This window comes from Tetranychus urticae, chromosome 1 (assembly GCF_039701765.1).
Source record: "Tetranychus urticae isolate SD_2017Ah chromosome 1, NJAU_TeUrti_SD_1.0, whole genome shotgun sequence".
Taxonomy (NCBI): domain Eukaryota; kingdom Metazoa; phylum Arthropoda; class Arachnida; order Trombidiformes; family Tetranychidae; genus Tetranychus; species Tetranychus urticae.
In genome coordinates, this window is record NC_142958.1 from 23,760,361 (window position 1) to 23,772,905 (window position 12,545).

The following is a 12,545-nucleotide window of genomic DNA, read 5'->3' on the forward strand; positions in this document are numbered from 1 at the left end:
TGTGAATTTTTCGAATAAATCCAATAGAAGCTTAGCAAAACCAATTTTTCTGGTCAGAAATGAAATTCAGAAAATCCAGGAAACCAACTAGAGGTGTCTTTAGATACTTTTTCAAAAAATCAGGACTAAAAGGGCCATTCCAAAAACACGGAAAATTATTGATGATGGTTCAGATGGGATAATTGAATCGAAGACGCATACATTACATACATACTCGTACATGTCCTTTTATTAAGTATATTGGCCAACATATTCATTTCCATTGATTCCTTTGAAGAGGTCATCCAGATCATTTCCAAAAAGCTCTTGTCCTTTTGTTACTTTGTAATGGACGTGATTAGTGTATTGAACACTATTGATAGCATCAACTTCAAATCCCAGAACCTGATAAAGATATTAACAATTAATACAGTAAAGTATTGATACATTGATCTGGAATGTGTAATAGAAGCGCCATTGACAAAGATGCCAAGTGTGAAGGTACATAATGAATGAAAACATAATGACATAATATGTGGAGAACACGAATACATAATAAAACCCAGACTTACCTGTAAAGGGAAGGTTGCACTTTTATTTCCGACATAACCATGCACAACATAACTTTGAATTGAAAGAACCCGTGGTGAATCCATTAGTAAGTGTTTAATATTTGGACAGATGAATATTGCTAAGTTTACGTTCAATAGAAATTAAAATTCTCAATAGAACCACAAGCAGAGAAGTAATAACCAGAAAAAAACAATTACCTGAACACTTCTGTGAATCTATTTTGAAGAAGCATGAGACTTATGCTTCTCAATTACCATGTTGTAATCGGATTAGCAAAAATGCATAGAGCTTGAATCACAAAAAAAAGATTTTTGAACCACTTATAACCCTAAATTTCAGATGAAATTTGTTTAAAATAACCAAAAAGCCATTGTCGCTGACAATTTGTCGATTCATGTTGGCTCAAAAGATTATTGAAAACAATTTTGACCAGTACAAGGCTCAGAAAATCTTTTTTTTCAGGTTTAAGTTTTTGCTAAAGTTAGAGTGAAGGAGCGTTTAACACTTCATTACTCTTTGCCTAAAAATTAAAAAGAATCACATAGATATCAATATTGGTACTCGTATCCATAGTATCAGTCAAAGAAGAAAAATCTTAAATCTTTATTTTTTGTTTTACCTCCTATGGTTATCTTGCTAATTGGTGATAAAAATCTTTGCTCAATTGACATATCGTGTTATATCTTCTTAACTTCACATTACTTTTCACCATCAACAACAACATCACCACAACAGCTAATTCAAAATGTCTAGTATTTTATATTATAGTGATTCTGATGTATCTGTTTCAACCATTTTAAAAAAACTACAACCTTTCACTTCTATAATCAAGAGTGTTGAATCTGAAATTTGTTTTCATGTTAATAGTTCAAGTAAGTTTTCTTTACGTTTATGCTTTTTATTATTTTCTTTCAGCCACTTCTATATTTAAATATTTTTCAACTTACAGGTCCTTTGAGTGGAAAAGACACCGAAATATTGGAATGGGTTTTAGGCCAAACATCTTTTACTTCAAATTTAAAGAAAAGGTCAAATTTGCAAGCGAAAGCAAACAAAGATGACTCGCTCCTTATCGAGATTGGACCTCTACTAAAATTTGCATCGCCATACTCTTCCAATGCCGTTGCCATATTCACCTCTCTAGGATTAAATATAAATAGAGTTGAAAAAACGACGATCTATTTGATTAAATATGAAAAGGTAAGTCTTTTTTGTATTATCTTAATGGCCATGATTGAGAATTTGACTAATTCTTTCTCCTTTTTTTCTGTAACAATTTCAGGGCAAGATGAATGAGAAATTGGAATCAAACATTGTCAATTGTTTACATGATCGAATGACCCAGCAGCGTTACTCTTTAACAGATGATATTTTCAAATCTTCATCTACTCAGTCAAGTCGCCCATGGACAGTTGTTGATATCATGGGCAAAGGAAAAGAAGCCTTGAAGTCAATCAACGATGAAATGGGTTTATCGTTTGACGATTGGGACATTGAATACTATACAAAGCTTTTTAAGACGGAGATTAAACGTAACCCAACTTCAGTTGAATGTTTTGATCTTGCCCAATCTAATTCAGAACACTCAAGACACTGGTTCTTCAGGGTAAGTTCATAATCATCATTATTATCCATCTTTTATCAACACCATTATCACTTCACTTGCTTCATATGAGATAATTGATAATTGCAATCACTAAGACTCGTCTACTTTTATTCAGTTTTATTGATAAAAAATCAGGAAAAAATTCGATTTCTATCTTTATTTTATCCTAAATCTTTGATAATATCTTGAAAACAAATGTTTTTCATATTGATTTTGATATTATCAACTTGACTTTGAAGATACTTATTAATTATAATCTAAATTAGAGGTTATTCAAGGTTATTTGATTAACCTAAAAACAAAATTCAATCCGAAAATTGAGAGTTATTCACAAGTTAACATCTGCGAGACAATCAGAAAATATTGGATGAGCTGTCCTGCTTATTAGTTTGTATTTTTGCATATTATGCTGATGAATTACCATGTTTATAGAAAGTTATGCTCTCATTTATTGAGTTCGCTATGAAATCTTATTCAACCAGCACAAAAATCTCAAGTATCAACTTACATTTTCCAAATCGACTGAGCATTGCTTTTTGCTGCAATTTGAAAGACCTCCTAATTGCATTTCATATTAGACTTTTGATTTTACTCAATTTAATTATGATGAAGAATTTTAATAATCTTTCGTATATAACTTGATTTACTTACTCCTGTTTTTCGCCTCAACAGGGTCGATTGATTATTGATGGAGAAGAGATGAAAACCAATCTATTTAAGATGATCAAAGAGACGCAAACTAACAGCAATAAGAACAATATTATTGCATTTAGTGACAATTCAAGTGCCATTCGAGGTTTCAATGATTTACACATAATGATCCCAAAAGACTCGGCTCAATCATCAACCATGTTAATCAAACCAAAATCAACCAGACATATTGTGTTCACAGCTGAGACTCACAACTTTCCTACTGGTGTTGCCCCATTTCAAGGTGCTACAACAGGTAATGTAAACAGACCATCCGGATTTTGATTAAACAATGAAGATACTAATACATTAGAATAAGTATTAAGAATCAAATTTTAAAAGAAAGACTGAAAATGAAAGTTAGCCTTTATTAATTATGTATTTTTTGATTGTGTTTTGTTATCTTAGGAACTGGAGGAAGGATTCGTGATGTTCAAGCAACTGGTCGAGGTGCTCATGTGATTGCTGGTACAGCTGGCTATTCATTTGGTAATCTATTGATTCCTGGTTATCCATTGGATTGGGAATCAACCGATGAAATTTATCCCAATAATTTTGCTAAGCCATTGGAAATAGCAATAGAAGCATCTAATGGTGCATCTGATTATGGTAATAAATTTGGTGAACCAGTGATTGCCGGATTTGCCCGATCATTTGGAATGAGACTAACAAATGGTAAAAATTAAAATGACCTAGAAATCAACAAATGTTGAAAAGTTCTGTCAATCTTAGAAATTTAACCAATATAATAACAACTGTTATTTGTATTACAGGAGAAAGATGGGAATGGATCAAACCAATTATGTTTAGTGGAGGAATAGGAAGCATTGAAAGTAAATTTTGTGACAAAAATAAACCAGCTAAGGATATGCTGGTTACCAAAATTGGTGGGCCTGTGTACAGAATTGGTGTTGGTGGTGGAGCCGCAAGTTCAATTCAAGTTCAAGGTAAACATTACTAATCTCACTGTTTTTTATTTATAAAATTTGAGAATTATTAACTTTATCGTCAATAATATATCAAAAAAGCGAAACTATTTTGAATATTGAAATAATAATTCTTGCTCTTGTTTATTGTTTGAACAGGCGATGATAAAGATGAACAATTAAATTTGGAAGCTGTTCAAAGAGGTGATCCTGAAATGGAACAGAAATTAAATCGATTGATTCGTGGTTGTATTGAAAGACCAGGTAATTTGTGAATAGTAGCCAAAACTTCAAATTCAAATTTTAATAATATCTTCCAATTCCTTAGATAATCCGATCCAGTCAATTCATGATCAAGGTGCTGGTGGAAATGGAAATGTATTAAAGGAAATCGTTGAACCCAATGGAGCAGTTATTTATGCAGATAAATTCACTTTAGGTGATCCCACAATTGGTACACTTGAACTTTGGGGTGCTGAATATCAGGAAAGTAATGCTATCCTGGTTAAACCAGAAGATGAGAAGACTATTGAAAAGATTAGTAAACGGGAAAAATGTCCAGTTGATTTTGTTGGAACTGTTACCACTGATGGTCTTATTAGACTAGTTGAGAAACAACCAAAGCAGGTCAATGAATCTAATAAATCAGTTAATCCAGTCGAACTTGATTTGAAACATGTTCTCGGTGATATGCCACCGAAAACTTTTAAACTTGATCATCTGGTTAATCCTTTGAAGCCACTCACACTGCCAACCAATTTAACTCTCATGGATGCGCTTAATCGAGTCCTAAGATTACCTTCGGTAGCATCAAAACGCTATCTAACCAACAAAGTTGATCGAAGTGTTACAGGTAATGTACGATTTTAAATTCAATCTGACTTATACAATAATTTAGGAATAAGTCGTTGCTCGTCATCAAACTCCTAAATGAAAAATCTAAAGCAACTCGAGTATTTTTTCATTTATGCTGTTGCTATTTCTTATTTACTATCTTCATTTATTTTATTACAGGACTAATTGCCCAACAGCAATGTGTCGGTGAACTTGGTGTACCTTTGGCTGATTATGGAATGATTGCCCTCTCTTACTTTGATACAAGGTAATGTAACATTGGATCAATCCATTTTCATGACGACTCTCATGATTATTTCCATTTTTTCAAGGAAAACTCACTTTTATAATTTATTTGTTTTCTTTCCTTAATAGAGGAGCAGCAACATCAATTGGAGAACAGCCAATTAAAGGGTTAATTGATCCTGAAGCTGGAGCCCGATTAAGTGTCACTGAAGCTTTAACTAACCTAATGTTTGCTTGTATAACAAACTTGGCCGATGTTAAATGTAGTGGTAACTGGATGTGGGCAGCTAAACTTGAAGGTAAAACCAATAACATTGATAATCTTATGAATGGTCAAGATGAGCTTCAATAAAACTAAATAAATAGATGGATAGAGGATTGAATCCATCGTTAAAACTAATCAAATTAATTTTAAAATTCGATATTAATTTTAATATCCAGGCGAAGGTGCTAAGCTTGTGGATGCTTGTCGTGCAATGTGCAATATAATGAGCCAACTGAACATTGCTGTGGATGGTGGTAAAGATTCATTGTCAATGGCAGCTAAAGTTAAAAATATGGCTTCTAATAAAAGTGAAGTGGTTAAATCACCGGGAACTTTGGTCATTAGTACTTATGCTCCGGTTCCTGATATAACCTTTAAGGTTACTCCTGTTATGGAAGGTCGAGGTAAACTTGTTCACATAGATCTCAGTGGCTATAAAGGTAAAAGACGAACTGGTGGATCAGCATTGGCCCAGGTTTATGGTCAACTTGGTAATTTGGTTCCTGATGTTGATGATCCTTCAATTTTAAGGAAATGTTTCCCCATGATTCAAGATTCGATACGCCTTAAAGAAGTACTTTCAGGTCACGATATCTCTGATGGAGGTTTAATCACTACACTTTTAGAGATGGCTTTTGCCACCAATTGTGGTTTAACACTGAACTTTACTACTTTGTTACCAAATGAATCACCCATTGACTACCTTTTAGCTGAAGAGGTTGGAATAGTTGTTGAAGTATCAAAATATAGTATATCCTCTTTTATGGACCAATTAGCCGCAGCTGGAATACCAGCTTCAATTATTGGTGAAATTAATTTAAAATCTGATATCATTGATATTAGTTTCAATGGTCAACCATTTATCAAGGTAAACTAAATTATGAGGAAAAAATGTTTCAGGATAAATTAGAAGCTATAAAATGACTGAATTGATTCAAGCACAAACATTTTTTCAATTGAATAATTTTAACCTGAAAATATGCTTTATTTGCCACCTTTAACAGCTAAATGTAAAAGAAATGATGGATATTTGGGAGGAAACAAGCTTCGAATTAGAGAAACACCAAGCAAATCCTGATTGTGTAGAAGAAGAAAGACGAAATCTTAAGCATAGACGAACTCCACTTTATGCTCTTTCATTCGACCCAACTCACACTGAACTTCGAAAGCTTAATGGTTCGTAATCTATAAGCAATTTATATTAAAAATGTTTTAATCATCCTTTTTATTTAATTTTAGGACCAGATGATTATTTCTTAAACAGGCCAAAAGTTGCTGTTATTAGAGAAGAAGGAATCAATGGTGATCGTGAAATGATTGCCAGTCTTCACATGGTTGGTTTTGAGGTTATTGATTTAACCGTCACTGATCTTCTCCATGATTCAGGTATTGAAGAAAAAAGCCTTTTCTTATTTTAAAACTATTTAAATTACAAAAATCATCACAGTTTCAGTTTCGACAGTTTCCACTTTTTACAATCGATTATTTGTTGATCTATCATGAATCACTTAAATCGGGAATATAACGTGTTTTTTATTTTTATATTTTAGGAATCAACTTGAATCAATTCCGTGGGTTAGTTTTCCCTGGTGGATTTTCATTTGCTGATGTTTTAGGCTCTGCAAAGGGCTGGGCGGCCACACTTCGATTCAACGAGAACATTAGCAATCAGTTGAACCAATTTGTTAAGCGCAAAGATACTTTCTCTCTCGGTGTGTGCAATGGATGCCAATTATTAGCTTTACTTGGTTGGATTGGAAATCAAGAAGACGGTATAAGATATTTCTTGAAAAATTTATGCACTTTTCTTATGTGTAATATATTTTTGTTTTATTTTCATGAATTTAGGCTCACAAGGAACTCAGTTAACTCACAATAACTCGCAAAGATTTGAAAGCAGATTCGTTTCGGTTAAAATCAAAGACAATAATAACTCCATTATGCTCAAAGGAATGAGTGACTCTGTTTTGGGTGTTTGGGTTGCCCATGGAGAGGGTAAATTTATTTATAAGGACAAATCAATTCTGGATAAATTAGTTAAATCTAATTGTGTTGCATTAACATATGTAGACGACAATGGGGTTGATACGGAAAGGTAATTCACTACGACTAATATTATCCTTCAATATTTATCATCTTTTATTGTTGAATCTTGTTAACTATTTTTTGTTTTATATTTCAGCTATCCGATGAACCCCAATGGAAGTGCCTTAGGAATCGCTGGATTGACAAGTTATGATGGACGGCATTTGGCCATGATGCCTCATCCAGAAAGATGCACACAATTATGGCAATGGCCTTACGTACCTAAAGAATGGAAGAGACTGACAGTCAGTCCGTGGTGTAAAATGTTTTACAATGCTTATGAATGGTGTTTGAAGCATTGAATCAATTTTTTGCATTTTCTGAGCCAATCCATGATCTATTTTTTACTTCATTAGTTTTGATAATTGATATATCTTCACAGTCTGTTATTAATCACTTTTTGTTTAATAGCAGTATAAAGTGGCCATCAATTTTTTGTTACACAAATTAGATGATATAGTTCCTAATTAGTTTTTGATTGCATTGTTGAAATATTTTCTTTTCCAAAATTATTAAACAATCGTAGTAGTTATTTGCTACTTGCTACAAAATAAACCTTGAATAAAATTTAAATCAAACGATGAATTTACCATTAAATCGATTTTTTGAATGTTTTTTACGTCGATGAAGAGTCATGTAAACTTCCATTAGATGATGGAATCTTTTGTCGGACTTTATCTATCAACTTGTAAGTCAAAATATAATAAAGCATATGGATAATGACGGAAAATCGTGTAATAATCAGCATGATTGTTGTCAGACTGTTTTCACATCTCATACAAAATCAATTGTCACTTTGAGTTGGATAACTCAGATATCTAATTGACAAAACTGATTGACAAAAGTAAACAAAACCCTTCAATCATCTTGTTTTTAACAATCCCAAATCCAAATTATGCTATTGATTCGACAACTTAAAATTAGAAAATGAATTAAAATAAATTTGAACATCCATTAGATCCAGTGAGAGTCTAATTTTTAATCATCTTAGTAATTACAATCATCACTTAATAAGTTAATTGTTCAACCCTTCAAATGATTCATCCAGCCTGCATCACAATCAATCATTAAGGTATGCATTTGATATGTTTAAATTAACATTGTAATTACAATTTATGCATGAAGGTAATAATTGTGCAAATCAAAAGAGATAACTTGAAATCAATTCCGAAAAAGAAAGTTCTTCAGCTTGTTTACCACTAATATTATTTATTTTATTAATGATATTATCTTCAACATATTATTACTGTCGAAAACTTAATTACCGTTAACATAAATTAACTACATTTGTAAGTAAAATGTTTCCAATTTAATGTCAGTAATACTTTCACTTTATTTTTGTCCATAAGCCATAACATTTTGTTCATCAGTCTCGATTTTCATTATTCATTAACAATTACGATCCATCTAGAAATACAAGATAAATCATCTAAATTCAGTCTATGTATTGAAACAGAATTCACATAACTTTAACAATCTTTAATTGTTCAACTCAACACATTATGCAAGCGGATATGTTAATTATAACTGTATAACCAGTGTTTATACTTTAGCGTCTGGCTTTTTTTCCTTACCACCACCATCAAGATAGCGAATATTACAATTAAATTGAACGTTTGTTCTACTTGATACTATTAATAAATAGTTATCAAATCAAAGAATAATAAAATATAAACTATAAATTATAACCAAACATCACACAAGACTCAGAAAACGTTCCAATAATCAACAAGCGATCCACAATTTAACTTTTGCTTCCAACTAACAAGTTTGAGATATTTGAGTTGCTTCAATCGATATTTTTGGATCTTCAATGTCCGATTTGCTTTGAATTATCTTCAGCTCTAGTGAATCGTCATCAAATTTGCCAATTTCGGATGCATAGTCGTAGGTTCTTTTGAGTATTATTTGCATGGTGGCAATGGTTTTCTCAATTGAAATTTTTAAATTGTAATCAGTTTTGTGAAGCCAAGCCAACATAAGAGCAGCGAAAAGGTCACCAGAGCCGACAAATCGGGCATCAATTTTGGGAAACACCAATGAAAACCGTTCATTTTTATCCCCATTGAGTCGACTGGCATAACAGCATAATGTTTTATCATCTGAGATTTCAGTGCTGGTGATCACAACACATGAAACACCTTTAGAGTGTAAAATTTCAATTGCTTTGGAAATGTCTTCAGTGTTGTTTATTTTAATGCCAGTGAGTGCTCTGAAAGAAACGAACAGGATTGTTATTATTATTATGAAAAAGATAACGACAAATATGGATAGATTGTCCATGTTTTAATGCATTGATAACTTACTCAGCTTCAAACTGATTGGGAGTTATGATATCAGCTAATGGTAACAATTGTTCCCGATAGATTTGAACTTGATCAGCAGAAACGTACTAATAAAAATAATCAATCAGTAAAAAAATTATCAGTGTTCAATGAACCAACAATAAAATTTATGATTTAATGATACCTACAAATTTTCCATTATCACCCATAACAGGATCACAAACTGAAAAGATCAAATATATAGAAACGTTAAAATAAAGTCAAGTTTGGTGCATTTCCAAGTTTTATCAGACCTTCTGACATTTTATAAATGAATCATAACTTATAATGATATGAAGTTGATGAAGATATTGTCATAGCAGAGTTTGAATCAAATGTCAAAATCATTTTATCAACATCGAATAGGTCTGATTATCGATTAATGAAAGAAAACCGACAGCCAAAAGCTATTGCGACAGTATAACTAAGCACTGGTCTAATCGTTTAAGCACCTAAATCTTGACAATCTAATCTTGATATGATTAAATCTAATTAATACAGAGATGTTAACAATTTTACCATATTTGAGCTTGGGGTTCATCTTTTTCATCTCGGTAACTACTTCCACAACTTTAGATAGGAATGACGCCGATCGACAATACCCTATTAAATAAAATAAATACAAAATTAAAATTCTTGCCGATTGGATAGTTAAACATGCCAAACCTGTTAGTAAATAAGTATATTGGCCAACATATTCATTTCCATTGATTCCTTTGAAGAGGTCATCCAGATCATTTCCAAAAAGCTCTTGTCCTTTTGTTACTTTGTAATGGACGTGATTAGTGTATTGTACACTATTGATAGCATCAACTTCAAATCCCAGAACCTGATAAAGATATTAACAATTAATACAGTAAAGTATTGATACATTGATCTAGAATGTGTAATAGAAGCGCCATTGACAAAGATGGCAAGTGTCAAGGTACATTATGAATGAAAACATAATGACATAACATGTGGAGAAAATGAATAAAACCCAGACTCACCTGTAAAGGGAAGGTTGCACTTTTATTTCCGACATAACCATGGACAACATGACTTTGAATTGAAAGAACCCGTGGTGAATCCATTAGTAAGTGTTTAATATTTGGACAGACAACAAAAATAATGAAAAACGGTTAACACGTTTCAACTGGAAGGTGAGCAAATTGAACAAATATCAAGGAAAGAACCATTTAAGCTTGATTTATAATCGAGTATTATTGAAAGACAATTAAAGGCACTTTTTGATGTAAACTTAATTGTTTAGATTTAGGAAGACAATGTTATTTCGATAAGAAATGATCGGATGGAAAAAAACATGATAAACAAAGATACAAAGATCATATGGTTTCCATGGATCTTAACAGCTTTATGTTTCCATATGAGGAGCAACTCGGCGAAGCGTAAATTTCTTTAAATCATATTCAATTTTCAGAATCTATTCCAGATTATTTCATTTATAATCAATGTTAGGTAACAACACTGTTAATCTTGATGATAATGATTTAGTAATTTTTGCAATTATCAAAATGACGAAACCCCAAATATGGTGATATGATTCGCAATAAATTTATCAAGACCAACTAATGTGATTAATAAAAATTTATTCAAGCTTAAAACAAAATTAGCGGATATAGAAATGAAGGAAACAATAAAATGATTGCAATTGAACTTGATGATAAATTTGGGAAAACACGATCAAATTTCCGTCTGGTATGATGAATATCTGATTTTTACACGGAAGACGTCGGAAGCTTTTATTCACCATGGTTTGCGGATTGAACTTTTCAATGATAATTAGTTCTTTTCTTCCAAGAGGCCAACGATATCTTTTTCAATTTGCTGTAAATGAAAGAAAAAATAATTTAGTATACTGAGTAACTCAAAATCATCATGTGCTTAAAGCAATCAATAAAAAATAGCTTTGAGCAACAAGTTAACAACTTGGATATAACTGATAAATCATTGACCAATATTAACATAAATTTTTGTCGGTAGTTGTTAGGATGTTTATCCAAATTGTAACTAATTAGCGACTTAATTTATGAATATAAATTACTCACATTTGGTTCAGTGGTTGGAGAATATCGTTTGACAGGAACACCTTCTTTATTGCAAAGGAACTTGGTGAAATTCCATTTGATGAAATCACCCAACATTCCTCCTTGTTTGCTTTTCAAGTAATCGTAAAGTGGAATGGCTTGTTTTCCGTTTACATTAACTTTACCAAAAAAGTCAAATTCAATTTTCTGTTTGACAACATATTCCTTGAGATCCGTTTCACATGCTGGTTCTTGACCTGCAAATTGGTTACAGGGGAAAGCGAGGATGGCGAAATTTCCGGAATCCTTGTGTTTTGCATAGAGCTCATTTAACTGTTTGTAATTGTTCTTGGTGAGACCACAATTGGACGCAACATTAACAACCAAACAGACTTTGCCTCTATAGAAAATTGGAAGAAACAAGTTTAAATATTGGTTCAAAAATAAAATCAAATGAAATGCGTATTAAAGTTTACCTGTATTTATCTAGAGGAACGTCTTCTCCATCGAGATTTTTCACGGTAAAATCAAAAATTGAACTGGCATTTTTAGGGTCAACGGATTTATTTTCTTCGGCCTGAAAAGATTGAATGGATGAATATTAGAAAAAGCACATACAAAGAAGATTGAGTTAGCTATTTAAAAGCAGACGATGACACTGGTTTCAAAATGTAGTCTTGTCTTGTTGACAAAATTAGGCGTTGATTATTAATCAAAAACATGATTGACACATTGATTTTAATAGACATATTGAAAAAAGATTAAATCGCAATAAAACTTACCATTTTGATGGTTTCTTTGTCCTACTGTTCTTGTTCAGCACGAAACTTGTTTTGGTTACAAAGAGAGACAGAGAAAAACTGGATCCAAATGTTTACAGTTTGCAACTTCTTGTTTGCCTTTGCGTACGATTGGCTCTTTTCTAGTTTGAATCCAGAACTAATAATACTGGTTATCTTCTTGATGGTTGTTACCTAAATTAAGTAACTA

General features: G+C 32.1%; 4 protein-coding genes across 6 annotated transcripts; 1 reads left to right on the forward strand and 3 right to left on the reverse strand.

The window, feature by feature from the left end:
• Nucleotides 1-11: 11 nt before the first annotated feature.
• On the reverse strand, nucleotides 12-1,066 carry LOC112538861 (pyridoxal kinase-like). Of its 3 annotated transcripts, XM_089266565.1 has the most exons (4): nucleotides 750-1,066; nucleotides 552-603; nucleotides 211-384; nucleotides 12-125 (listed from the first exon to the last, which is right to left on the reverse strand). In XM_089266565.1, exons 1-3 carry the CDS (start codon nucleotides 782-784, stop codon nucleotides 232-234), a joined length of 240 nt encoding a protein of 79 aa, XP_089122691.1. In that variant the 5' UTR covers nucleotides 785-1,066; the 3' UTR covers nucleotides 12-125; nucleotides 211-231. The 3 variants fall into 3 exon arrangements, with proteins under 3 accessions (XP_089122691.1, XP_089122690.1, XP_089122692.1); XM_089266564.1 differs by having other exon boundaries at nucleotides 83-384; XM_089266566.1 differs by having other exon boundaries at nucleotides 83-384; nucleotides 552-670; nucleotides 750-858.
• A 181-nt stretch (nucleotides 1,067-1,247) lies between these two features.
• Pfas (phosphoribosylformylglycinamidine synthase) lies at nucleotides 1,248-7,801 on the forward strand. Its single transcript, XM_015929341.3, has 16 exons — nucleotides 1,248-1,424; nucleotides 1,502-1,752; nucleotides 1,835-2,158; nucleotides 2,831-3,104; nucleotides 3,257-3,523; nucleotides 3,622-3,795; nucleotides 3,934-4,038; nucleotides 4,103-4,627; nucleotides 4,789-4,876; nucleotides 4,984-5,153; nucleotides 5,296-5,987; nucleotides 6,124-6,295; nucleotides 6,359-6,505; nucleotides 6,670-6,891; nucleotides 6,968-7,214; nucleotides 7,302-7,801. The coding sequence occupies exons 1-16, from the start codon at nucleotides 1,298-1,300 to the stop codon at nucleotides 7,504-7,506; spliced, it is 3,990 nt and encodes a 1,329-aa protein (XP_015784827.1). The 5' UTR covers nucleotides 1,248-1,297; the 3' UTR covers nucleotides 7,507-7,801.
• A 711-nt stretch (nucleotides 7,802-8,512) lies between these two features.
• On the reverse strand, nucleotides 8,513-10,807 carry LOC107362308 (pyridoxal kinase). The gene is made up of 6 exons (XM_015929342.3): nucleotides 10,518-10,807; nucleotides 10,195-10,357; nucleotides 10,048-10,131; nucleotides 9,678-9,712; nucleotides 9,511-9,596; nucleotides 8,513-9,416 (listed from the first exon to the last, which is right to left on the reverse strand). The coding sequence occupies exons 1-6, from the start codon at nucleotides 10,599-10,601 to the stop codon at nucleotides 8,966-8,968; spliced, it is 903 nt and encodes a 300-aa protein (XP_015784828.1). The 5' UTR covers nucleotides 10,602-10,807; the 3' UTR covers nucleotides 8,513-8,965.
• A 290-nt stretch (nucleotides 10,808-11,097) lies between these two features.
• Nucleotides 11,098-12,528, reverse strand: LOC107362309 (glutathione peroxidase 1). Its single transcript, XM_015929343.3, has 4 exons — nucleotides 12,338-12,528; nucleotides 12,032-12,132; nucleotides 11,577-11,955; nucleotides 11,098-11,355 (listed from the first exon to the last, which is right to left on the reverse strand). The coding sequence occupies exons 1-4, from the start codon at nucleotides 12,338-12,340 to the stop codon at nucleotides 11,311-11,313; spliced, it is 528 nt and encodes a 175-aa protein (XP_015784829.1). The 5' UTR covers nucleotides 12,341-12,528; the 3' UTR covers nucleotides 11,098-11,310.
• Between the last annotated feature and the right edge of the window lie 17 nt (nucleotides 12,529-12,545).